Source organism: Calliopsis andreniformis, chromosome 5 (genome assembly GCF_051401765.1).
Source record: "Calliopsis andreniformis isolate RMS-2024a chromosome 5, iyCalAndr_principal, whole genome shotgun sequence".
Classification (NCBI taxonomy): Eukaryota; Metazoa; Arthropoda; class Insecta; order Hymenoptera; family Andrenidae; genus Calliopsis; species Calliopsis andreniformis.
Genome location: NC_135066.1, coordinates 2,777,438 through 2,804,545, shown reverse-complemented (window position 1 = coordinate 2,804,545; position 27,108 = coordinate 2,777,438). Strand labels below are relative to the sequence as shown.

Here is a 27,108-nt window from a genome sequence, read left to right as displayed (position 1 = left end):
AGGACACTGTTACTGTATTATCGTATACAGGGTGACTCACGACACTATATCGCCTGAATTTTCTTGCATCCTATACATTATATGAAAAAATATTTCACAGGAAAGTTGTTTGCTATTAAAGGTATGTTCCTTCTTGGTATACTCCTCTCGACACCAAACAATTTTCGTTTAAAACACTTTCTCGTGTAACAAATACTTTGAAAGAAGATTCAAGTAGTACAGTTACATGACTCACCCTGTATACATATATCAATATGAATTTACAAATATTGAGGAATTCTTTTACTGTGCAGATTTCTATATTTATATTATTTTGGGGGAAATTTAAAAATTCGCCAGGGTAGTAGCTTCTTAACTGTCCGTGGATATTTTCTCGCTGCTGAAAAATTCCCGTCGCGATTACCTTCTTCTGTGAAAACCCGCCACTCGACTCGGTCGAAAGGAGACCGTGGGGAAACCGCCTCCGCCACGAAAATTCCCGAAAGCAACGCGAGGATCTCCTGCAAGATTTATCGTCTGTACCTTGAACGTATCCGGTTTGCGTCGGTTTCCTGCCGCCCTTGCCAATTCCTGCCTCCTGTTCGGGAATAAGAACGTCGTGGAAAAACGGTGGATCGAACTTCTACGAGCCCCTCCTTCGGCTGGGGGATGATAAATGCTTCGAATTCTTCCGACACCCTTTGGCTAAAGCTCCATTGTTAATAAGACTGGGGTGGAGTGGTACGGGAGAGTGTCAGAAGTCTTCTGATGAATTTTTGTTAATCCTTTAAAACCTCTTCTTCTTGCTTAAATAGGAGGAATTTCTTGCTGTCTTGTTTTGTTAATGTTTCTTTGATTAATGTTTGGTTAATGTTTCTGAGCAAAGAATAATGGTCTACTTTCCTTCGTTTCAATTCCACTACTGTTCCGCCTACTTTTCGGTGGCTGTAGTAGATACCAAGGGCGACAAGCCCAAGGCACTAGGCACTATTTCTTCATTTCATTGAAGATGGGTCGTGGAACACAAACAAAAGTCCATTGAAGAGGGACAACTAATAATCGAGAGACGAGGTATGAGAGAGGAAGTAGTGTGTGCCCTCACTGCTGCACACGAGGAGAATCACAAAGTTGGTATCAATTTCGCTAAGCGTTTTCATTTCACGACCGATCTTCCTCGCGGTCCTTCCCATCTCTGAAGCTGAGTCGCGATTTTCCTTTTTCTATTTTGTCCACTTGTTTGTCATCGCCTTGTGCTTTCGCGCAGAACTAGTCTTCGAGACGACCCAAGTTTCTACTCGGCGTACTTCCGTCTCTAATGGTTTCTTCCGGTCCACGAGCCTTCCAATAAAGTATCAATCGCGAGTGAAACGAGGAGATTCCGCAAAGTTGTCCCAGGTGTCTTTCGTTCTTGACCAACCAAGTTACGGAAGCTAGGTATCCGACCAAGATTTTCATTCCTATATTTCTCGCCACGGGATTATTGGTAACATTGGTTTTCATGATTCTTGGCAGACCGTAAAACCTGTTACTTCAGTTACTGTTGGCGGTGGTTTTCACTGTAAAATCCACGGACAGCTATCGGATGACGTTAATAGTTTGACGTGGTTTAGACCAGCGCTCGAAACGTTTACGGTTTCGTTGGTATCTATAACACGACTGTTTCCTATTCCACGCTGTTTCGCGCGAGCCTTTGCTTTGACGCTTTCACAGGCTCTGCTAAATATTTTGTGATATTCTAACACTGTTTCTCAACATCTCTCGTTTGTTTATCATCACAATTTTGCCTCTAGATTTATGCTCTTCTCTTGTGTCGAAGACTTGTTTCATTTTTCTAGTTTTCTAAACTACTCTTTCTTGAAGTTACACTATTTATATTACTTCAATTTTTTATGGTGAAAAATATAAAATATTCGCGAATAACTTACAGAAATAAATGAACCAAAGAACTCTGCAACTCTGCATTTCACCACAATACATGTACCATGGCACTAACGCTATACGTATAGTCTAATAGATTAAAAAGTCACAGTAATAGTAGTATTTCATCTTCCCTTCACACCTCATCGCAGTTTCAATTTCCTCCCCCAGTTTTCCTCGCTCCGCCAAAGAACCGTGTCCACAGTTCCCAAAAAAACTAAGTCACGAGTGACGACCTAGGTCTACTAGCAAAACAGCCCCGACTCAACCTCAGGTCTCTAGGTTAATCATTGCGGTGTCCTTGGGAATACGCAGCCAGGGCTTTCGTGTTTGAAACGTTCCGCACGTAATTAGCGCTAATTGCACGCGTTCTCTGGTCTGTTCAGAGGGGGGGCGGGGCGAGGACTTATCGCCTGTCGTGATTTCGTCATGTAGAAAATTCCTAGGGAGCGGGTTTCAGCTGGATGAATTGCTGAGGAGGGTACATGGTATTCCCCGCGCGTTTTCACGCCCACGGGAACGTGCCGAGTGAGCTTACCGGGAATGCTGGTGCCGAGGGCGACGAAAGCCACCGCGGTGACGGAATCCTTGATTCCCAAAGTGCATCCGAAGTAGGATGCGACGTCACCGATCACCGCCGTCACTACCCCGATCCCGAATATGCTCACGACGAAGCAGAGGTATCCACCGGCGATATCTGAAACAGTTGGAGCTTTCGTTAGATATCTGTCCTGGTTAACTACTGGTTTAGGTGGAGGACTGACAAGGAAGGGCCTTAAGCTGGGTCTACGCTACAGGTTATATAATTTTTTAGGAACCAGGAAAGAGATGTATGTACAACATTTCTCTTTTCTGCTTTCTGAAAAGTTATATAACTTTGTCGTATAATATGGAGTATAGATTCAGCTTAATGCCCTTTCTTATAGTGCTCTTAATCACAATGAAAATAGACCAGTCGTTCGAGCACTCCCTGACCTCACCCTTTAGTATGCTGTTCGCCAAGAATAAAGCCTGAAGAATATAATAATACAGAAGTCAAGATCGTCCATTTTGCATTCACTAATATCAGAAGCAATTTTCCTTTAATTTCAATCAACATCCAAGGTCCTCAATCACAGTGGAAGTAGACGAATCGTTTGACTACTTCTTGGACCGTTTATCGCAGGTATTAGACTAAGGAGCAACGAAGCCGTTTGAATTAGAGAATGTGTTGACACGTTTGTTTGCATAACGCGCCGGCACACAGCCACGGCTAAAGCGTTAATTAACCTCGCCAGCGACGACGGGGGTGCGCTGCTTTTTTCCTCGGGCCTCCTTGTGTTTTGGTTAACTACTCGCTTCAGAGGCAATTAAGCCGCTGGCGATTAATCTCTGTCTCCTTTTAAAGTCGCAGGGTAGCGCGCTGCGAAGCTACTCAAAATTATTTCAGCACGAACAGTGCACTCGTAAAGCCTGTCGCGTACTCCCCATTAATTTAGAAACGATTCGATTGACGAATTCAAGCACGATTCACTGTCATCGACGAGGTCTGTCCCTTTTGAAAGCTATGTATTAATTGTTAACACTGAAAGCTGGATTGAATTCACTAAAAATCGTTATAACTCTAAAATACTCCTCTGGCAATATTATTTAGTAAACGATTTGTTTCTAACTGAAATAAATAGTTCCTCGTTTTTCTTGAAGAACGAATTTCCCTGTGATTAATTTTTCATTCAATATTCCATATTTTTTAGAACTTTGTATGGAGTCAAATAGAGTCTAATGGTATAGCACTGATGAAAGTCGGGATGACTCTCATATCTACTAACTTCGATAACAAAATAACAAAATGAAGAACTAATTACTGCATTTTAAGTCCTCACCCACGAGTTTTGATAGAAACATTTTTTCTTTCATACGATAAACAGTTTACAGCTAATGTAGATAGCAGAATCAAGTAACTCACCCTCTATTCCGCAAAAGCCTTTCTCCTAAATGCGCTCGAGAGATCTGTAAACACGCGGAACACGCGGCTTATCATAGAAAGGGATCGTCACGATATCCATTTCATTGTAAGCGCGACTCCCAGTTTTGATTAGTGTACTCCAAACTCGCTTGTGTTTGCTAATCAGCATAAGCTCGTTGAGTGCGCGCTAAGTCAACGCGACGAGATTAAGGATCCCTCGTTATCTCGACGCCCGAGAATGATGTTCAGTCGCTCTCCTCGCGTCAAACAACTGGTAATTCCGTGTAACTCGACCAACGACACTTGTCGACCTTTTTCCATGGCACAAGTGCTGGGCTGAATATTGGGTCGCAGAGACAAAGGTCGCAGGGTGACCTCGAAGCGAAAGGTGGGGTGATCGTTTCATTGAGGAGTCTCGTTCTCCGTTTAACCATTGATAGATCGTTTCGACGTCTATTTGTTCGTTCAACTATTCACTCCAAACATTCTCTGGGTGGAATTGTAGCCTTGACGGCCTGCAATCGATATACCTAAATGCATCTCGTAAAACAACTAGAATTGTTCTCGTGCAATTTGCATGCTATGAGTCCTGTTCTTCTTGGTAGAGCCAATTAAATTTAAACCTCAGTTCACATGGCACAATAGAAAAACAAAACATAGTATTTAAATTAGTAATCGGGTTCGAGCAAAACAGAAAGTATTCCGCATAAAAAAGAGCGGGCTTCTTAAAAAAATGAAAATATAAAAATGTAAAAACCGAAAGTCATTTGCCCACCGTCTCCACACCAAGTTCGTTAACACCTCTTCATGCGCACCTTACCTCGAACACGTTCAACCCTCGACAAATACAAAATTCCAGACTCTTCCTTTGAAGCTTTTTCTCGCGGCAACTGCGTCGGGCTTGAAGTCGAAGTGCAATTAGTACCGTAGGCAACGATGCTCGAGCTACCTCGAATTAAACAGAAGCAATGAACACGGACGAAGCTGTTTAATGGAGAATGCTTGGTTGTCTGGTGTTCTGGCGAAATCCAAATTGTCACGACGACGTAGCAGAGACTTTAAACTCTTGAACTTTAATAGGGCTGAGTCGAACAACGCGTGCATACACGCTGCATCGTCGTTGCACCAGCTGCAACGATCCATGCGTAAGTTTCCAGGAGACCCATTAGCTTGTCACCCAAACAACGAGCTTTTCGCGAGCTGGTCATCGATGTCAAATAGACCGATCGTTAGGGAGTGGTATATCGAGGTTTGCTTGTTAAGGCTGCAGGATTAGGATTGAGGGCGAGTAACCCTGGGGATTAGAACCCAGTTACTTTCTTTCTGAATGGGTCTCTGTGTATTGGAAAAGGCTTGAGTCCTGGTAGCTCGTTTCTTGAAGGATTCACGATATTTGTCACTGTCTTTTGGCTAGTACTTGACATAGAAACTGTAGAAGATAAAGGATTGTTGAGGCAAAAATTTTCTGGGATAATTGATTTTCGGAGGATTTAATTGTGTATCGTTGAGGATTTATTTATGACATCACAAATTTTATGATGTCAGTATTGTGTATAATAGATGTAATATAGTCGGGGTCACTGCAATTTTGATATCAAAGTTTAATTTAGTAATTCAAATCGGGCAATTTTGAAAATGTGAACGTTTGAATTTTTGAGTAGTTGAATATTTGAATATTTGAAAATTTGAATATTTGAATTTCTAAATATTTGAATTTTTAAATATTTGAATATTTGAAAATTTGAAAATTTGAAAATTTGAATATTTGAATTTTTAAATATTCGAATATTTGAGAATTTATAACTGACACTGTTTAACAATTTCTTGTAAGTTTAAATTAAATTTAGCTTCCTCTGGAAAAATCAAATTTTCAAATTTTCAGACTAGAAATATAATAAGAGACTCTGACGTAAAAATATTTCTAAAATATCTCTAAAATAAATTCTATAACCTGTACCAGACTAACTAAGACTTAATCTCCTGGAAATGAAACAGTTCCCCAGAAACCCAAGGAGTCCTTTAAAAAGAAAATACTCAATGTAGGAAACGTCTCACTAAGAAGATGGTACGCGTTTAAACGACGCAATCAAACCGTGTCTTCCTCGCACATGAGTTTATACGTGCTTCCTCGCCGAATTTGGGGTGGTCGCGCGATAAAGCGTTTGATTGCATCGGGGGACGATTGTCCCGGCGAACGTCATGGGACAGCCGAAATTGCTGGAACTTGCCAGGATTTTATTTCGTTTCGGGGCAAAGTCTAGCCTCGCTCGGCATCTACGGCTCCCGAAGTTCGTAAACAGACTCGGTTAACCGCCATTGTTCTGGAATTTGTATCCGACGTCTGATCCTCCTCGAGATCCTCGAAACCTACCGATGCGCGAGCGAACTTTCCTCCAGGATTTCCAAACTTCGTAACGACTGTAGTTCTCTCAACCACGTGCGAACGCCCGCAGCTCTGGAACTGCATCGACGGTACACATTCGACGAAAAATTACTTTCCCCTTTTTTCTAGACGAGACGACTCCTCCGATGCAACATTGTTTCTTAGGAGAGTGTTTCTTCAAAATGACACTGAACTCCCTGGGGTATTTCGTTTCACGTCGTTGTTTTCAATTCTCGTACCATCAGTATGGTATTATATGTTATATTAGTTTGATAACAGAGTCTCTTAGAAGCGTGCTATAAGTGGAAAAGGTTGATTCTACAGTCTCTCATTCTTGGTCAAACTCTGAACTTGTTTTCCTAAAAAGAAATTGGTCACTTGGGGTCAAGAAATTTTATTCCGTATTTTCAGCTAGAATTTTCTCCAATTTTTCCACTTGTACCACTTGTTCTAGAACACTGTAAAGTTGAATACTCCTGTCCCAAGGAAATAAAGATTCATGAAAAAATACATATTTGTAAATACTCGCTCACGTGATCCTCGATTTCAAATACCCTTTGTGTTTATTGTTCTCCCGTTTCCATTTCTATTGTGAAGCTTTGAAGCACAGATGATCCATAGTGGTGAATATCACGCCACAGTTAAAAGGTTAAAAGGCACGCGATAACTTATCCAGCAGTAGAATGGTATCCATTCGCTGTAATGGAGTCCGATCATCGATCCCACGTCAGTCCAGCAGGATAGACTGACGTTCGGTCAGAAGGGCAGAATCCTCGCAGGACAAATTCGTGGATGGTGTAGCGCGAGCAGGACACGAGGCGGTTTCAGCAACGTGGCTCGCCGATAAATCAAGCCGCAGGTCGCCCATCGACGCGGCCAATATTCAGGGAAACCAGAGATCGATAGCCACGAACTGACCTGAGAACGCCGTAAATGAGATCAACTAGCTCGCATGCCTGGATCATCAATAATATCACTCACGTGCTAAGAGACGATTAACTTTTCCGTGTCGGTGATAGATTCGACGAGATTTCAAATATTCCAGTTTCGAAATATTTAAATCTTCATGTATTCATGTTTTGAAACTTTCAATATTCAAATTTTTAAACATTGAAACTTACAAATGTTCAAATTTTTAAATACTAAAAAACTTTCAATTTTCACCAGTTTTTGTCAGGCCCTAAAGCAGATGCACAAATAGGGACCTTCCTCCTCTAACTACATATTTCAATTTACCAAAAATTGGTGTCTCTGAACTTCAATATCTCATTACTACAACTTCTTCGCTCCTAGCCATTACAATGAATTAAAATTTATTCCGAAACGTGACTCACGTTCCACTTTCTAGCCAGGAATACATTCCTACAAACAGCTTCCAGCAGACGCATCAATCACAACATCAGTCCAATCGAAACACAGTCATTTCGAAAATAAACGAAATGGCCGAGGGCGTGGACAGGAATTTCTGGGTAAACGGTTAAAAGGTGCAAATTGAATTGATGCAAACTCCTCTCGATGCGGGGATCGATCGGAAGGTCGGCGTTTTCGTTAGCTGTTCCGTGCAAATTGCGGGTCTGTAGCGAGCCTGGAGCACGGAGAGCGCGGAGCGCGCAGAGCTTTGCTGGATTTACCGCGGATAATGTCCTGTAATTCGTGGGCCAGCCGAAGGGTGACTTGCTCGTCGCCGTCACGCAACAGAGGGTTAGGTAAATTGACCGTCGGTGTACGATTTATGGGCTCGACCGAGTTCTGCTTGCCTACCGATTCGGAAGATGGGCGTGGACAGCGCGATGAAAATGGCCAGTCGATTAACACCTTGCCACGATCGGCGAACGTTTTACTTTGCAAACTGAGACGTGGCGGTGAATGATTGCCACTGCTGCCAGAGCTTTAATCAGCGCTTGTCCAAACCGCTCTGACACGAAGTAGATTTACCAATAAATCTGTGGAAGCGAGGAGAGACGATGTGTCACGCGTTCGGGAGGTTTCTGTTGATATTTGGGAGGTTTAGTTCAGGTCTACGAGATAGAATTTATATTCTTAATGACAGAAGACTAGGTTAAAGGACCTTTTCTCTATAACATGAGACTCCATGATACTGAATTGAGGCTCAAAGCTTTAGGTGTCCATTTCTGGAAAATAGAAATACGTAGCCATGGATTGCGCTATATAATATTTGTCTTTCTATGGCACTAGGAACTGATACCTACTTCGCAAACTTGAATACTCCAATTTTGTTGCTCAATAAAAAGAACAAGCATTACCACACTTAATGCCTAAGTTCATTTATTATCCCAGCAAAGAATTCAGCATTTACCGCTGCTATAAAAGTGAAACCCAGTAAGCTCAATTATCTGTTCTCCATCCAGCTTGCCCGAGACCGTAGTCGTCTTTCTTCAATAGCGTTCGGTTTCCCTCAAAGGGTGATCGTAAAAAGCGGGAATTGAAAGACTGGTGAAAAGATCTCTTTAATCTTAACTCGTTAAAAACGACTCGGTCAGAGTTTTCCTATTAAGGTGTTCCAAAGTTCCAACGAACTACTGGGAACGTGTTTATAGTCCATGTTCTAGTCGTAGAGTGGCAGGATCGCAGGTATGCTTAACAGCTGCAGCCCCGTTCGTTTCGTTCCCCGAACGTGACCCGATTGCGTCGTATAAATTATAGTAGCCTCACGTGACGCACATCCTAACTTCAGCGATACGGACCAGCCACTGATACGGCACACCCAGTTGTCTCGATCTGCTCGTTCCTCATCTCGTTTCTTCCCACTCTGTTCTCTATCTTCCTTTGAGCGGTCGATGCCATTTTTCTTCGCTCGATTCGCCAGAACGAGGACTGAGAAGAATACTGAGCTTCTGAGGATTTTTAGGTTCTAATGTTTTTTATTTCTCGCTTCATCGAAAGTGAACGAAGATGAAATGTTTGAGGTTTTTTAATGTGAGAATTTCTTCAAAGTCAAGTGTATTGGGAGTAACAGAGAATTTCTTAGTTTTTGTTCTTATGTTAGTCATTATTCGGTGATTCTATTATTGAGAGATTCAGGTTGAATATTCAGTTTATATTATGTCTTTGGTGGCAGTAGATGGACCTAAAAATAAATTAAAGTTAGCACTCCAGAAGAGGTTTTACTTTGATTAAATTGTGTTAGAGATGTTATGCCTTCAGCGAAGAGGTTCCAGTCCAAGAGCGAAGTTATTATTTTTCTTCTGAGATAACAATCAGTGGAAGTGTCCCGAGTTGAAGCAGCCCAAACATTTCTACATCGCGACATGAAGTATGGATGTAATTTGGCCCCTCTGTGCATTATTAACGCAATAAAAAGCACATCTCGCGGTCCTTTTTTCGTTTCCATTACATTCTTCCGTCGACACGGGTGCAAGTGCATTAACATCGATCCCGCCGATGAGATTGAATTTGCATGTTCCGCGGAGCCTCCTCCTGAGGACCAGAATGTTCTCTTTCTTTCTCTTTCTTTCTCTTCCTCGTTGTCTCCCCTCTTTTTCCATAAATCTCCCGCGTGAAAATTACACGAAAAAGAGTCCGCGACCACGCGTCGTAATAAATCTCGATGAAATTTCGCGGCAGGCCATGAGGGAGACGCGTTCATCAACCTCTCCAATATCCTCGAAAAACTCTGCATTTTCGGGCATTATGCATGCCGCGGGCGTTGAGAAGGTTCTCAAAGTCTCATCTCCTTTATCAAGGAACGTAAAACTCTATTCACGAGCTGGGGTGTTAGAATAATGAAATCCCGAGGTGCTTTAACTTTTTAGGAGACGTAATTTGAGGGTATGCAAGACTGTTCGAGCGTGCAAAATACCTTTCGCTAATCTCACAATCGCTTAACTACTTTTTTATTTACTCGTTGCTCCGAATCGAGGATTAAATTTAATCTCTAATAGGGATATATAGCCTTAATGCAGTATTGATTTCATGTAAGCTTGATAACTACAAAAATTCAGGTACTCTGGTACACAGGTATTCGGATATTCAGGCACTGATGTACTTGGGTATTCAAGTTTCTCAAATACTCCTAGATTTTGAAATCCCTAAATCCTAAAATGTACTTCAGTTTTCGATTCTTAAACATTTTCGTTGTCGCCTGGTTTCAAGTCTCAAACTTCTCACAAGACAATCTCCACCACACTCTAAACCCGTAACAACTCTAAATCAACTTGTCCCCTCCTTCTCGTCCCTTCTCTGAACTTTGCCCTCTGAAACTCGAGTCTTTCCCCAAGGAAGCCCAGGAACCAAGAAAGTAATGCCCCGATTCGCATGCAAATTAATAGTGTCCAGAGAACGAGTTGAGCAAAGAACAGCATGACGTTGGATATCGCGAGGTATCGTCGCTCGTATTTCACTCGCGCGTATCGCCAGGACGTCGCGATTTCTGACTCCGTTCTCCTCGAGGCGAGGGCGCAGGGTCCGCGTCATGCACCGAGGCATTCGCCGCGACGTTGATTTATAGGGGAAGTCGGTGGGACGGGCCGAAGAACCGGGAATAAACAAAGCGAAAGCCCGGGCAGCTTGATACAGTGCTTTCGAGGGCTTTTGCCAGTTCAGCAGGCTTTCGCGCTGTGTTGTCCGATTGTGCCCAGCGAAATAAAGCGCATTCCCTCCTCTTTCTTCCCTACCCCTTCCCCATCTTTGCGTCTTTTCTTCTCCCAGGCTCCGTGGCCCGCCAAGGCGCACCAGAGACAATGTATTATTCACGCTCGCGTCGACCCAACCCCTCGGATCTTTCGCGCTAAATCGACCATCGATTTCGACGCGATAACTGTTCGCCATTGTCCTTAGCTTGCGAGCGTTCCTCGTTAATTTTGCAGACGAAACGATCAAAGCGCCTCCGCGATTCCAGCGACTTTAATCATGCCCATTCACAGGACTAGGTAATTCGAAAAACGGGATTCGTTTTCCCCTTGTTTACTTCGTTAGCTGGTCGGCTGGCTAATTGTTCAGCGGGAATTATTTAAAGGCTCTCGGTGGCCAGCAGCTTCCTGCGGGCTTCTGGCTAGCGAGACAGGACTGCTGGGAATGCTGCTGGAGAGACAAGATCGTGAACAGAGAGGGGTTTCATCCATTGTGTACCATGCAATTAGCCTAGCGTTTACGTCGTTGTCGTTCACGATTCTGCTACAATCCTGTGAACACCTCTGCGTGTCCTCTGCAGAACATGGAGATGCAGACGCTCTACATATATGTATATCCTGCTATTACCGTTCATTCTGCCCGTGCTGCTAACTATTATCGTCTACCTCGCCTGGTATTATTATCGATATTGTCTATCGAGGGAGACTGTGGGGATCCTTGTGGGTACCTTCACGTTGCTGTGCATCCTTGATAGCTTAGCGATGCCCCTCTTGTCGGGAAATTTGAGTACTCCAGTGGGGGGATGCTTGGAAGCTGGACTTCTTAAGTTTAATGGCTGCTTCTTGGTGAAGCTTTGACATGTAGTAGAACTTCAGTGAATATCTCTGTTTGCTGGCATATGGTTGGTAATTTAGGAGATATTAGTTAAAGTGTTTGTTATTTCCTTGAAGGACTCGACAAATTTTGGACAAAAGTTGGTCAACTTTGACTGACGACAATTCCGCGAAGAATCGTCATAGGATCATGATTTTTCTTTTGAATCAAAACCTGAAATTTTTACTTTAAGATACTATGCCCCGATTTTAAGTTTATTGGACTCCTATCAATGTAATTCCTTAAATTCGAGGGCATGTTTGTCATGTTAAAAATTGCAAACTTTGACGTGATGCAGGGACTTGCAAAAATTTTTTTCGGGAGTGGCGTTTGCAGTGGCATAAAGCTCAAACCTTCCCCTTTAATTTAAAAAAAAGACCAAGTCATTGCGATTTTTTTTCGCTAAGTTATAGCACTTTAAAGTAGGCCTTGTATTTTGTCATGTATTGACTCTACTCGATATGATGTAAAAATGTAAGGTCTACTTTAAGGAGCTGTAACTTTGCGAAAAAAAATCGCAGCGACTTCATTTCTTTTGTAAATTGAAGGGGAAGGACCAAGCTTTATGCCCCTGTAAACGATATTCTCAAAAAAAATTTTGGCAAGACCGTACATCTCGTCAAACTTTGCGATTTTCAGTATGACAAACATGCCTTCAGTTTTAAGGGGTTGCAGTGTTGGAAGAGCATTAAACATTAAATCGAAACAAGGTATCATACTATAGTATAGTATCAAGCTTTAAATTAAAATGTAAATCACGATCCTACGACAATTTTTCGTGCAGTTATCGTCAGTCAAAGTTGACTAATTTTTCTCAAAATTTGTCTATGCTACCCCATAATTCTTTTGGATAGTATCTTCAAATTTTTCCAATCTTCTCATAGATGTTCAGGGTATTTACTCCTCCTAATTTTTGAATTTCAATGTACGAGACAATAATTTCACTCGAAAGCCGTATCTCTAACCAGGCACCTCAATACGTCAGGTTGATTTTCGTTTCCCCAATATTCCCGTTGTTTATCTGCAAGCTAAGCTTTTATGTCCTATTAACAGGAAAATCCTATCAATGCGATTGGGGAGAATGGAAGCCACTTTCAATCTCCGCGAAACGCCAGAAACGCGATCGTATCGAATAAAACGGTATTAATTCAGTTCCACGGATTTTATGCGCTGAAAATCCAGCGAGCTCGGAAACAACGTTATCAGGGGTGGCAAATCTGCGGTGGTGAAAACGCGAAGAGACGAATAACGTGTCAAATACGGCACACACGGTGTCGCGGCTTATCGGGGTGTTTTCGACGAGTGTCTGAGGGGTATTCTGAGGCGTATTCTGAGGGGTAGATCAGATATCATAGTATGTTGCATACGCTCCGAAAAATAGGCCGAAAGCATCTGGGAAACGTTACCGCGTCGCGTGATCTCGTTCCCTCGGATTCTGTGATAAGGGGATGAACCGCTGGAGGTAAGAAACAGACATCTCTGGAATTCCCTCGTAACCAAATACATGGAGGATAGAATATGGATGCGGAGCGAAGGCGGAGTGAATGTACCTTCTTATGGAATGTTGCTTGCTTATTCACCTGGGCTTGCGTTTAGATCCTCGTCTTATTGTTGGAAAGTTTCGATTCGTGGAGGCTGGAAATAGACTATGGGTGGTTTAGTTAAACCTTAATCTATTTGCCTCGAGTGAGATCTCAAATCTATTATTTTGTGTATTACCGAATGATGTTCAAGTTTTTATAGATAGTTAATTTACCCTAAGGAAAATTGTACACGGAGGATATTTTATGTTCCACACTTCGTTCTTCGTTCATCCTCTTCCAGGAAAGTCTTCGAAACTTTGTAGCTACAGTTAATCTACTGTGGCAGTAGTAGAGGAGCGTATCGTGTCAGACATCGACAATCAATTTCTTTCTTGATATGTTTTCTCGACCCAGTGGAACTTGACGAATCAGTATCGATAGAACTTTCAATTTCGAGTGAGTGAAGGAGGACGATTACAAAATTTATTGAATTCCGGAGGAGCAGATGGAAGTCAATAATTTAAAGAGAACCAGTAATAAATGTGGTCTCCGCTAAAGTTCCTCGATGAAGGATAGGGTAAGGGTGTCGCAGCGAGATAGCGGCCAATCTCATTTTCCACTTTCCGGGTATTTGCATTTAAAAGTCCTCGAAATGATGGAATCACAGATTGCACGACTGACTCAATTCCGAGTGGAACGAGACCCACCACCCCTTTAGCTGCCAACGGTTCACGACTCGTCTCTTGGAACACGCCGTTTCTTATTCCTTAGGATCAAGATAAAAGCAGGAGAGAACTTGAATCTTCGAATAATGCATGATCGTTTCTTCTTAAAGAAAGGTGCTCGATATTCTATCTTTGATGGAGCAGTGGAAGAAAATTCCTGTTTGCTTCCATTTGCGCTGTAATATTAATCAGACTTCGTTTTGTGTACATCTTCATAGTGCTGCTTCCTCTTGGCGTATGTAATCGCTTGAATAGGGTGTTAAGTCCTCTATTCTTGGTTAGTCTTCAATAGAGGCACATGTATGAGGTCAGAATTAATAGCAACGCAACTGCATTTCGTCTTTTATGTGTCTGTATACATTTTCTCGTAAATTAGTTTCATTCGTTTCATAGAAAAAACGTGGTTTGATATTCTAAGGCTAGAAACCTGAGACTGGAATATTTTAGTTCTATATTTGGATGCAACAAAAGCTTCTAAGGGCTTTGTAGACTCTTCTAGCATCTGAAAATGGGCTTTTCCAAATTATATGGCTGCGGTATATTTAAATTTTCAAATATTCAAATATTCAAATATTCAAATATTCAAATATTCAAATATTCAAATATTCAAATATTCAAATATTCAAATATTCAAATTTTCAAATATTCAAATATTCAAATTTTCAAATATTTAAATATTCAAATATTCAAATATTCAAATATTCAAATATTCAAATATTCAAATATTCAAATACTCAAATATTCAAATGCTCAAACTTTCTACTATTAGCACTTTCAAATTTTTCACACTGTTTTCCCTATTCAAAACCCTGAACGTTTAAAAATTCAAGAATTCAATAATCTAAAATCGCTCAGCCTACCTATTATCAGACACCTCTCCATTTCTTCCCTTTCAATAAATCAACATAAGGGCGTCCATAAATTCCGATTCTCTCAAATGATGTCCCGATCTACACGGTGAAATTTACGGACCTAAACGAGCCGTTTGGCAGACAAAGGCTAGCAATCAGCATTAATAAGGAGAAAGGTAGATCGATCGGTCGGTGGAAAACCGCGCGGGCTGAATAAATTGAACAACTGCTCGTCGGAGTGTAGGATCGTAATTGCGCGGGGATATTTTTCTCAATTAAAATCGTAATTCCGTTTCCTTGCGGCGGGGCGATGGGGGCTGTATGGGAAAAGGGGAGGCCTTCGTAAAAATGAACACTGGCTCTCGTAATGTCGATCGATATCCGACCAGGCTGCTGGGATTGCGGCCCATGCGGAAATTACCTGCGGAAATTTCATTTCGCCGGGTTAGGCTCTAATACCGGTCGAGAGGTATTGCTGTATACCAGATCGTAATAGGAAGATATGGTAGACGGTGCTCTGCGGATTATTACTGCTTACCGTCCGCCGTCGCGTCCCGTCGCGTCCCGTCGCGTCGGGACACTGCGAATTTCCTGCTCGCTGATGAACGAGCTCTCGACTTTCGGTGTTTTCATTTCCCAGCACTTGCTGTTTCCCTGACAGCGTCTGCCCTCGACGTTCCTCTATCGAAGACTGCCTCCGTTTCAATCGGAGAACGGGAATGACCCTTCGCCAGACACCTCGTTACGTCTGCTGCCAAGCAAATTTACTCGCGCCACAAGGCAAACGAACAAAGTGCTCTCTCTTGGAGAAGACAATTTATCTCGCGAAGAAGGGTCGAGAGAACTTTAGAGTCCGATTTCGATGAAACTTAGTGGATTTAATGAACGACCAGAAATGGCAGATACCTTCTTCTCTTTCTCTTTTTTTAGACACTGAACTTCAGGCTTAAAGGGTGAAACCACCCTTCGAAATTGGATCATCTATAGAGCCCACTTGGAAACGGTTAGAGGTACAAGAAAAACTGTGTTAACTCTTTAAGCACGCTCCTCGAAAAACCTTCCGAATGTGTAGGAAGATTATAAACTCTGTGTACGAGCAGTGTCCACGCGGCCCAAGGGGGTGAATTTAATCAGGGACGCGGGTTATCTGGCGGCCTTCCTTCCTCCATTTCCATTCGAGTTTATGATATGTTGGTTTATCATGAGCCGTGCTATGGAATGGCTAATGAAGTCCAGCGAAGGGCCGGATAACGAGCAATGGTCGTTTTGCAGTTTGCTGCTGGAGACGGTTGAAATTTGTGAAATTTGTGAAATTTCTGCTCAGTTACTGGAACACTAGCGAAGGCTTATTTTTTCCTTTCCTTTCGAACGTACCTCGTAAATATTCCCAACGACATTCACGCGTCTCGCTGGAACTTTCTGCCTATTAATATTCCTTTATATAACGTGTCATGCATATTACAGAGCGTGCTCGTCCCGTCGCACGTGTGCACACCTTCTTCCACGACGTCCCTCGGGCGCCATCGGTTTTAGTTTACGAACCCAGCTCGCCCCGAAGATCACGGTTTTTCCCTCCTTTATTGCAGCCAGATACTCCCTCCGACTTCTCGTCGTCCCTTCGATCGAACGGTTATTAAGTGGTTCCCGCGTCTTTGCATATTTCACGGGAGAATATCGATGCGGCGGCGCGCAACAGAGGGAGCTGATTAAATATTTAATAAGCCTCCAAGGATGAAGGTATTTTGTATGTCGAGGCCCTGGGTGTCGATAATGCTGCGAGATAACGCGGGGTATAAATGGGGGATCTCGAGCCTCCTAAACACCTGAAAGCTATTTTGTTATTCCGAATTTTGGGGAGGGTGCTGGCTATCAATCTTTGTTTCACCATTAAGTACTGGGACACTGTTTATGGACACTAACCCTGGAAGCTCTGAATGGATCAGAATGACCCATTTGCGATTTTCTAAAAATCCTCAAGTGTTATGGAGAGGGTACAAAATTATTATACTGATTCTACTAGTTCATAGCACTGTACTTATTACATGAAAGTTGACGAATTAAAAAATTGTGAATTTTTTGTCTAGTACAATGTTACAGATTTTTTTTTAATTAAATAAATTCCAATGTGTTACCATATAATGTGAGTATATAGTTCTTTGTAAAAATTGGATATAATATGCATCACAATATTGAGCCATTTAATGTGACCTCAGGTTGTTTTATCAGTAAGATTCTTCATCAGATATAGAATCAGTCACCACAGTGGTGAAGGTTTAAAATTAAACAGTCTCATTTCGGGAGAGCTGAACGTGCTCCCAATCGAGGAACGAAGTAAAAAGCGGATCTAGCTATTATGGAGAATTCAGTTTCGAGACACAGACTACACGCAGACACTGTTCCACGCAAATGCGTTGATTAAACGGAAGCCAACGAGGTATTCCTGATTTTTCTTTCCGTCTGGAAACGGTACAATAGTGAATGGTTCCCCGTTTCCTCAGGTGCCTCCAGGGATTTTCACGTCGACGAGGATTTAATATAGTTTACTCGAACAAGTTTAATCGGCCATTAGGTGCAGAGTTACCGCCAGTAGTTCTTTGTCTTCGGCGCTCCTGTGGGAACAACCTCGCAATTAATAAGAATCTCTGATTTTTGCGTAATTAAACCTACAAGTTTCGCGACAAGGAGCACGAGTATATGAGTCAGGTATCTTCTTCATCTAGAATTGTGCAATTTGTTGTTTGTCTCCAAGGATTACCTCAGAGCACAGCATTTCTCTTACATATACGTGCATATAAAAGATGATGGAACGCGTTCCATCGCGGAACTTTATTTTGCTCCAGTTTTATTCTAAAAATGGGTAGTGAAGAGGGAAGTCCCTTAGTTAATTCTGCTCTGTAATTTTCATGATTTTTATTCAGCCAACAGGACTGACTGTCTTCGATTTCTTTTGGTTATAGTCGCGATTATACACGACACGGGGACATTTGCATCGCGAATTATTCCCCCAGATTCCGGGACCCCGAGTCGTTCCAGGAAACAGTACGGAGCCAAATAGATCTATAATTTGTTTTTCACAAATTGCGGCGATGCGCGCTCGAAACTTTTTGCAATCTAATTGTGGAGCGCGGCTGCGTAGCCCGCGTCCAGTAAAGTGTTGAAATTTACGTCCGTTGTTCTAGCCAGCCGGAGAATCCATACTTTCCGTATTAATAACAGCTCTTTTGTGTACATAGTATTTTTACGCGGTTCGATCACTTGATTAATTTGGTCTTTGATCGGTGTTCCTAATTTTAGGAATTAGCTTAACCTAATTTTGGGTTAAGCTGATGAGCTGTTTGATTTTTAGTAGGTATTTTAATAATTAGTGATACCTTGGATGGTCACAAGATATCGTTATGTGTGGTGAAGGAGTTAGAATGTTCTATAAAAGTGTAAAGAGATTAAGATCTAATGCTAAAATATATTTCCTCGATATCTGGACATGAAATTATGTTACCTATGAGTTAAAATAGACTTGGTATGTTCCTCTTGATTGTCTGCCAAGTGATCTCCCCACGAAGGGTCAATGGTTCGTTTCAAATTGTTTATCAAGATCTGGAGTTTTGAAATTACAAAATTTCAAAAATTCAAGTATTCAAATATTCAGATCCTTCAGATACGACTTCCTGATCAGAGTCTTCTAAGTATCTCCTCAAGCCTAGTTTCCCATACTTTCTCAAGTAACCCAGCTACTTCTTTGAAAACAAGATTGATAGTACACTTCTGCATCCTTGTAACTATTCTTCCACTTCATCTCCTCGCCTTTGAAAAGTCAATTCAACTTGGAGAACATAAAACACTAGTGTTTTGCATCCTTTAAACTCCAAACTAATTCCAAATCCTAAACTAGAATCAGGGCGTTATCCACTAGCCAAGCATCTCGGTACTCCCAACATCCTTCCTTCCTAGAGAGACGCGAGAATGCTCGTAGATATCATAGCAGATAATCTCCGATGCATACATCATATCCGAAATCAGGAGGCTTCATCCTCCCTCATTTACCGCTTCTTACAATATTGACGATCCCCTGGCGTGGCGTATTATCGAAGGATGGAATAATAATTGTTTAATCGGGGAATGGCCGTGGTGTCTAGCTTGTAAACACGTGGTAGACTTGGCTCTCGAAATGATCTTGTGGGTCCGACCAAGGAGCCCTCGGTATCTTCCTCGCCAGCAACGGGAGAGCCACAAATCCCTCCGGATCTGCGATCCCTCCTACAGGATAATATCGTCGGGCTCTATCTCGGCGAGATCCTACGCCGCACAGTTCCTTCCCGCTAGTTAGGAGCTACTTACTCGGAGATAAAGCCCATCATTTTCAGAAACGCCGCCTATCTGCCCCTAAATTTGTTCCACAGGACTTCTCGCTTCTTTTCTTGCGCGTTACTCACACTCGTGTTTAGCATTTCTCCGTAGATACACCCACGTTCAAAAGTGTTCAAACTTGGAAACTTTCGCTCTGCGATATGAATTATCAATATTGAATTACTTTTTTTCTGGAATTCTACTTTGAATACAATTTGATGCACTACTCCATGCATTTGATGAATAGTCTCTGATCTGTTTTTAAGGTTTGATAAAATTATAGAAAGCCGATGGAAAAAGATACCATTTGAGAGAATACAAAAATTGATAGCCAGGATATCCAGAATTGTAAAAGTATTTGTAAAACTAAGAAGCAAATGCAGATATGTATAGATAAAAAAAATATGAGTATTATTCATTACCCTTGATAAAATGCTTCATGGATTAGTAATTGAAATAACTCTAAGATAACACAAAACATTTAGTTGTTGTACTGCTATTATATTATAATTTTTTCCAAATATATGTTTGTGGAGATCAAACAAGAATTTTAATACTTTTGAACGGGGGTGTACGTTCGAGTCATCTTCCACCATTATCCTCTCCTTTCTCATGCCGAAGCATATGTCCCTGAAAACCAGATCCTGGTACCGCCTGCTTCCTTAAAATACTATTCACAGAGGGAATCCTACACTCGTTAAAGCTCTCCCGTATCTACAAACACTTTTTCATATTTTTCTATGCAATCTTCTCATCCCCCCATGAATAGATCAAAAGGCAAGTCCAGCTAGGAAAAACAAGGCAGAGGGGTGGAGTAACGTTACTGTCGATAATCATCGTCGAGGCGGATCGTGCATGCAATATTTCGTGTCCGTTTGATGTAATGCGGCAAATATCCCCTGGTGCCTTTCCTCCCTGAGATTGCGTCCTTCGCCATTTTCTGGGACGCTGCGACAGCCTGTTTTCTCGAGCCAATCATTTCCACAGCATTTTCTCTTTGTCTTTCGATACTCTGCCGTTATCTCGGCTGTTACCCTTGCCTTGAAGATCCGCGACGCTCCATCGATAAATGGCACTCGAGTTGCAAGCCCTCGCGGGACCTTCTGCAAAGGGAATTTCGTTCCTGTAATTTTCCCTGAGACAGTTTCGACAAAGGAAAATTTGGGGACAATTTTCTTCCATGAATCATCGAAATGAGGGCGAAGAAACCCTCTGCACGGAACGAGAGCGATTTTTGATTCGGAAGACTTTTGAATATTCCAGTTTTTAAATATTCAAATATTCAAATGTTCAACTATTCAAATATTCAAATAATTTTGCTCATCATCCCTCAGTTAATTCACCACAATATCCTTCCAAAGCAGACGAAGGTCTCCCTAACCAAGATTTCTAGCCCTTGAAAAATCTGCAAACCAAGGTATCATCCATTTGTTTAAAAGTGGCTGGCAGTTCTATAATATTCCTACAACCCCTAGTTCAGAAACTTTCCCATAAGGTTGCATGAATTATAACCTCGAGGGCGTGTCTCGACCACACTTCGCTCAGGCTCTCATCGAATAGTTGTCGACCTGTGAACCTCGATCGAAAGGCAAGCCCTGCCACCCTTGCGTCGTCTCTAGCCTTTCCACGATAACAGTTGAACCATTTTTCATGGGGTGGTACGTCGAGCAAGATCCTTTGGTTATTTTTCAGGAACTCTTCTTCTCTTTAGAACGATGCTATTTACTAACTGGCTCCCTGGAACAAGGGGCTCTTTGTGCAACGTTTTTGCTCGCCCAGACTGCTTGTAACTGCACGTAGGCGTCGTGCAATTAGGGAACCACACATATTTACGCAGACTTCCAAAAATATCTCGAAGGGGGAACCAGAGGTCTTTCCTAAAGTTAGTTTAGTAAGGCTAGAACGTACTGGAGCACAAAACGAGCTCAACTTTCGGGCTACTGATCACAGAACGAATTAAACTTTGGAACCTACATGGCCACTGCATTCGTATTCGAACTTCGTGCCATCGTGTGTTCTTTTTCAATTTTGTGTTTAGAATTCTTGGTAACCGTCTCGCTCAACTTCTGAGAACGTTACTTGGATTCCTTTTTAGTATGTCCAAAAGGGAAAGCTCCTTCGAGCTCGGCGAGTCTTTCTTCTCGCTTTAGCTCGGAATTTCAGGCTTTATAACTGAAATTTCTGTCACGTTAATCTTATAATTTGTGGCAATTCTCGAGTCAGAAGACGTGAAATGTATTCAGGCATTTTCCCTATTGTGTTTTCCTTTTTCCTTCACCAGAGACTGAAAGAGGACAGTTGGGCTTGATATTAGAATTACCAAAAGGGTCACAATTTGTACAAAAGCTGTAATTTTGGTATTCTGATGAAAGTAAACAGCTCCAAATATTACAGCTTCGCGCAGCTACTGTCACAAGCAGAAAATGTAACATTTTTAAAAAGCAGAACAAATTTTCTACGTGTAAAATTACTTAATTACAGCTTTATAATCCTATACCCTAATAAAATGAAAATTGAAAATCTTTGACTTGGGAACAAGTTCCCCCCAGGGGTGCCATGTTTTAGCGTTGGTAGTTTCAGTATTAAGTCACTGCTGCAAAGTAGTTTAATCGTCCAAGCTTGGCTCACTCCGCCAAGGAGTGGAATTTATTAAGTGAATAAATATTCTGTCGACTAAAAAGATGAAAGTGTCAGATGACTCTGGAAATGCCAGAGGTAGAACTAATGGAAAAGGTAGACAAGTACAGTTTCTTTCTGTCACGACTGTCGATGCTTCGTTTAATAGTCGCGTATCGACAACCGTTGCAGTGGTGGAAATAGTTAGCAATATTCAGAGAATTATTATTTGAAACCGAGTGGAAGCGAAATATTAATAGCAGCCGAATAAAAGTATGATAAAGCAGGAAACCCGTTTCGATAAAAAAGGACGGGGGATCTCAGCGGAACGTTTCGTTTCATACACGGTTCACATCGCGCCGAGCTCGTGGGGGATGGTTTTTCCAAATGGGACGAATAAAAAACTTCGCCAGTATGACCGATGAAAAATTGATTAAACAAGCTTCCAAAAAGCTCCCTCTTTATCAAAGTGAGACAGAACAAAACATTTTTCACTTTCACGATCCAGCAGAGAAAATTGCGTTTGCGCATAAATTACGCTCCGCTTATCTCCATCTGAATCTCATAATTTTTTTATCACCCTCTCGCATATTTGCGTCCTTTCAACGAAACTGGAGCGTCAGCCGCTGTTCCATGGAGCTAAATTCAACATTTTATGCCTGCTGAAATGAAGGAGTGAGACAACGATTTCACGCTCACCATAGACAATTAGCTTCTTCTTTTTTCAGTTCCCCACTCTCACGTAAACTGTACCATAAACTTTCAACATTCTACCAGCTCTAGTGGCTCAGCGAAGCGTTTCGTCATCCCTCGTACGCAACTCCTCGTTCCTCTTGCTTCTGATTCGTATCTCGACGACACGCGACGCAAATGGAGTCGCTCTCGTTGAAAATCAGTTGAAGAGAATTCACCGAGTACAGAACGATGGCGGGGAAATCAAAATCACCTCTCCGTTCATCGAATAACGCTTTCCCTTGATTTTCTCAGTCTCCGTCGCGTGTTCGAAAGGCGCAGAACCATTCAGGCGAAATTCATTTCTGAAAAGTCGGAAGTGCTCCCGACCCCCAGCGAAGGGTCGATTTCCCGTGGAAAGCGACACGGCTGCCAGCGTCGTCCTTCCTTCCTCGGAACAGTAAACAGCCATTTTCTCTGAGTAAACTTGGCCCTTCGATATCAGACGCGCATAAACGTCCCGTCGAAAGCTTCTCGATATTTCTACCGCGCTCGTTCTCCCACTTTTTGGATGTCGAATTGCGGAGGAAACTCTTGAGATTAGGGTTGCCGCACGAATTCCCTCCTTGGGTATAGTGGGAGATAATGGGAAGTGAGGCAAGAAATAAAGGGTGTCCTGTTCTGTCCAGCTATGGAGACAAGTAGTATCTACTACAAATATTTTACTGCTATTTGGGTCTTAAAAAAAAACATAAAATCTTCAGAATTACTCTAAAATGCAAAAAATTCAGTTTTATTTTTTTTTCATAGCTACTGCCTATCTTCTTCATAGTTGAGCAGTATTGTATTGTGTGGCTAAAGTCTTGCTCGTATACGTCTAGGGTCTAGACCTATACAAATAGAGCACCCCTTATTTCTTCATCCCCCTCTCGATTTCCCTCACTATACCTAGGAAGAGAATTCCTGTGTCAACCCTGCTTGAGACCCATTTTCGAGACGACAAATAAAAGAGTGACGGTGAAGTGTGACAAAATTGTTTATGGAATCGTGGAAGTATGATGGAGCGGTTTAATGAGCTCGATGTTGAACGAGGAGGGGAGGGTATAGGGTAAGGGGAAGCGGTTTTAGGGTGGGATGTTAAGGGCAAACACATCTCCGCGGGGAACCCTCGATTTCCATTTCCTAAGGGAGCCTTCCTTGCAATAAAAGTCTTCTTATCCTGCCACGTTGCACGTTCCCCGACGCTCTACACGTCCTGGCAACTCGCTACCTGTCCGCAGTAAAACCCGCGGGAGGATCTTTTCGTGAGAAGAATGCGTGTCGGTGCTTACAAGCAGCTGGGGCGAAATCGTGAGGATTCTACCGTGAGACAATGAAAGATCGCTGGGCACATCTCCGTACCCTATTCCGTGAGTTCCTTCGCACTGTTTCGAGCTTGAATATTCTTTCCTTTATCGTGAGGGTGATTTGGTAACGAGACTGCCACTCAGGGAAAGTCCAGAAGCCATTGGTTACAGTGGCAATTTCCTCGCTGGGTTGTATTATGGTTAGGAATTTTTTTTATCATATTTTTTTTAGGTCAAGCGATTTTTATTTAAAAATTTCCTCGTTTTGAAGTATTGAAAATTTCAAAGATTCAGTTTTTCAAACATCGAGATTTCAAAGTGTTTAAATATTCGAAGATTTAAACATTCAAATATTCAAATATTCAACTGTTGATTATTCAAATTTTCAAATATCGCACTCTCCGAATATTCAAATAATGAAATCTTGAAATATTCAAATCTTCAGTTTTCACTAGCCAGTTTCTAACTCCAGACACCGTATAACTAAATATCCCTATACTATTCACAGTATACGTATATACTACTAATCCTCATCAAATAAACAAGGAGAGCTTCCACCTTGACTTCGCTATTTCCTAACAGCAATTACACAATCCCTCAGGCTTCATTTCCATATTGAATTTCTCCCACACATGACCCACCATCCAATTCACTCCAAAATCTCTCTACGAAAAATCGAGTGTCCCTTCAACAAGACTTCCAGTCGCCAAAAAATCTCCTACAAAATATCTCCCATCAATCTCCTAAAATTCCTCCTCTGCACGCTATTTCGCAATGTTCGTTCATGGGTACCCTGCAGCGGTACCATAGTATTCCTCGGGACGTCTGAGGCGCAAGGTTTCCCTCCAAAATGGATGGAGCCTTTCCTCCGCGTGTTGACAAACATAACTCACGCGTGCCAGATGCAGCAACATCGCCCCTCTGGCATCTTTCCTTCCACCGTATCTCGTGGCGGGAGTCTATTCTTTCCAAGGAATCTCGATGGAACGACTTACCCGTCGGTGGGACGAAGGCGAACAAGACCTTCCAGAATATCGTGACAGAGTGCATGAGATAGTCCAAGGTGGATGGCGCAGCTGGCTCGCCCGCTCCTTCGCCTTCTTCCTCGTCGCCGCCGCTGACGGTCAGCGCTTCCGTGAACTGTTCCTTCCAGGAGCTGGTACCTGCAAATAGATGTCTCGTCATTTCTGCTCTGACAGCGTTCTTACGGCCCGAGTCGTGAAATATAGTAACAAGTTTCTTAGCTGCGCTGAGTTCAGCCAGGATAAATGTGATGCGAAGAGCTAAGGAAGTAGAAATATGCGGTTCGATGCTCCCTTTCTATAGTCTTGCTAGTCAGGATTAATAAGAAATTAGATACGAAGGTGAGATGCAAGCTTCTTGAGGTAATTTATGAGTTCTGCAACAGCTTCCCTCTGTCGAAGGCTAGAGTGAGAGGAGGTTAGAAAGTGTTTCATGGTAATTTAAGAGTGGTTGGGTTTAACTGATTGCACTTAACGTAGTAATCGTTGCAATTATGTAGATGAGTGTCTGACCAAATCTAGAGTGTGTAGGTATTAAATGATGGTTCCTCGATTTTTGACTACACACGTCTTCTGTGGAAGGAGTACCAAACCCCTATTGACCTAAATTTCAGAGTGAGTACTATTTTCTGAGACAGTCCCAGGGTCTTAAAAACATGTCTCAAAAAATACCAACAAAATCCTGAATTCAACAACGAGTTCATAAAGAAATAGAATAGCCTCTCCCAGTGTTCTAAGATAAAATTATAGATTGCTACAATAATGGTGTAACAAGATTGCAAGCCACAGGATCCCAAATTAATAACCGAGGTTCTAATTGCGGGAAGCTTAACGACGAGCACAAAATTGCTGGCAAGTTGCGTCGGATCGCGAGCTGGCGTCGAAGTAAGAAAGGGATCCGAGGGTAACTGGCACGTCGATGAACCTTCGAAGCTTTTTGCCAACGAACGATCTCGCAGTTACCGTCTGTTATAAAGTTTCTTGTTGGCGGTGGCCATAAATCAGCCCAACACCGAGGCGGATTTCGAGCGTCGAACCTCGCGAATAGGATGCAAACATTTCGAACGCGATCCTTCGATTCGTCTTCCTGAATAATTTAGACCAGCCCTCCTTTCATGTCACTGAAGAGCAGCGTTCGAGAGACCTGGCAATAAATTGATCTGCTACTTTTCAGGAGGAGATATAATTTGTTCCTGGATGGAATAATTCGAGGATCATCGCGTTAACATGAATTCCTCCCCTCTGTCAGCTGTGTCATCGTTACGACAGATTTAAGGGTGACAGCGAGAAGGGAATATTGTTAAATCTTCTTATCACCATCTCTCCCTCGAGCTCATATTTTTACCTCTCACAGTTAACGACTCCTCGGAGCGTCTGCGAATCGCCTATCGCTAAAAAGACGCGTTCCACTTCCAAGAATAATTCTATTTTAAGAATAAATGAACGAGAGCCTCGAAAGTTAAATAGCATTATGGTAATGGTGTGTTAGAGAACCCAATTAACATGTGTATTTCTAGACAGGAAAATTGACAAAAATTCAAGTGTTAAGCATACGTGGACGAAAAAAATTGTTGGATAAGCTGTTCTGAAAGAAATATAAAAACGACTTTCAACAGGGGAATTAAATATCAGGAGGATGCAAGGAGAGGAATTCTCCCACCATAAAACTGAGTCGAGGTCTGAAGAAAAGGTCCCGCAGGATTCTCAAGAGAATGTGGGTCAGTGTTTCTTGCGGGACTTCGCTAGCCAATCTTATTTCTTTTTCGACAAATTTACCGGATCTTTTTCGTAAGAAGTACTTCTCGAAGAAAAGCTTCTTGATTCTATTCGGACACGACTTTTCTTTGCTCGCAATTTCCAATAATGCGCAGGCAGTAGCACTGTGGAATTCATTAAGAGTTAAAATTCAGTTCACCTACTTTACTTTTTACAGCAAAATTAAAAAAACTGAACAAAAATAGGAGTAAAGCAGGCAAAATTAGAAAACACATCACAGTAGTTATTAAAATTAATTTACTAATTTGTGTTCATGTAGATGACTCTATAACTCACTATACATAATCTGCTAAAATTTAAGTAGAATTAGTATCGATCATAGTCAGCCATTCCTAGTCAACCACAATTCAAGTAGAAATAGTAGTATCACCCACATTCAGCCAAAATACATATAAGTACTTAAAAGTATGCAGTGTCAACCACAGGGATGTCATGAATTTTTCGCACTCCCAGCGTAAAATAAAATCCATACATTACTGAAAGAGCTGCTCTGTGCCCCGTTAAACACATTCGCCCATTAAATCACGACTGCCACAATTCCCTATC

General features: G+C 42.0%; 1 protein-coding gene across 4 annotated transcripts in view; it reads right to left on the bottom strand.

Annotated features, from left to right (window-relative positions):
• The window catches only part of Calx (sodium/calcium exchanger 3), a 119,324-nt gene that overhangs the window by 16,933 nt on the left and 75,283 nt on the right, over nucleotides 1–27,108 (bottom strand). For 3 of the 4 annotated variants that reach the window (XM_076378318.1, XM_076378320.1, XM_076378319.1), the window contains exons 5-6: nucleotides 24,760–24,927; nucleotides 2,435–2,593 (exon numbers count right to left, since the gene is read on the bottom strand). In XM_076378318.1, the coding sequence (XP_076234433.1) occupies nucleotides 2,435–2,593; nucleotides 24,760–24,927 (327 nt within the window). Of the gene's footprint in view, nucleotides 1–2,136; nucleotides 2,339–2,434; nucleotides 2,594–24,759; nucleotides 24,928–27,108 lie in introns of those variants that run through there. The other variant, XM_076378322.1, reaches the window with a different exon arrangement.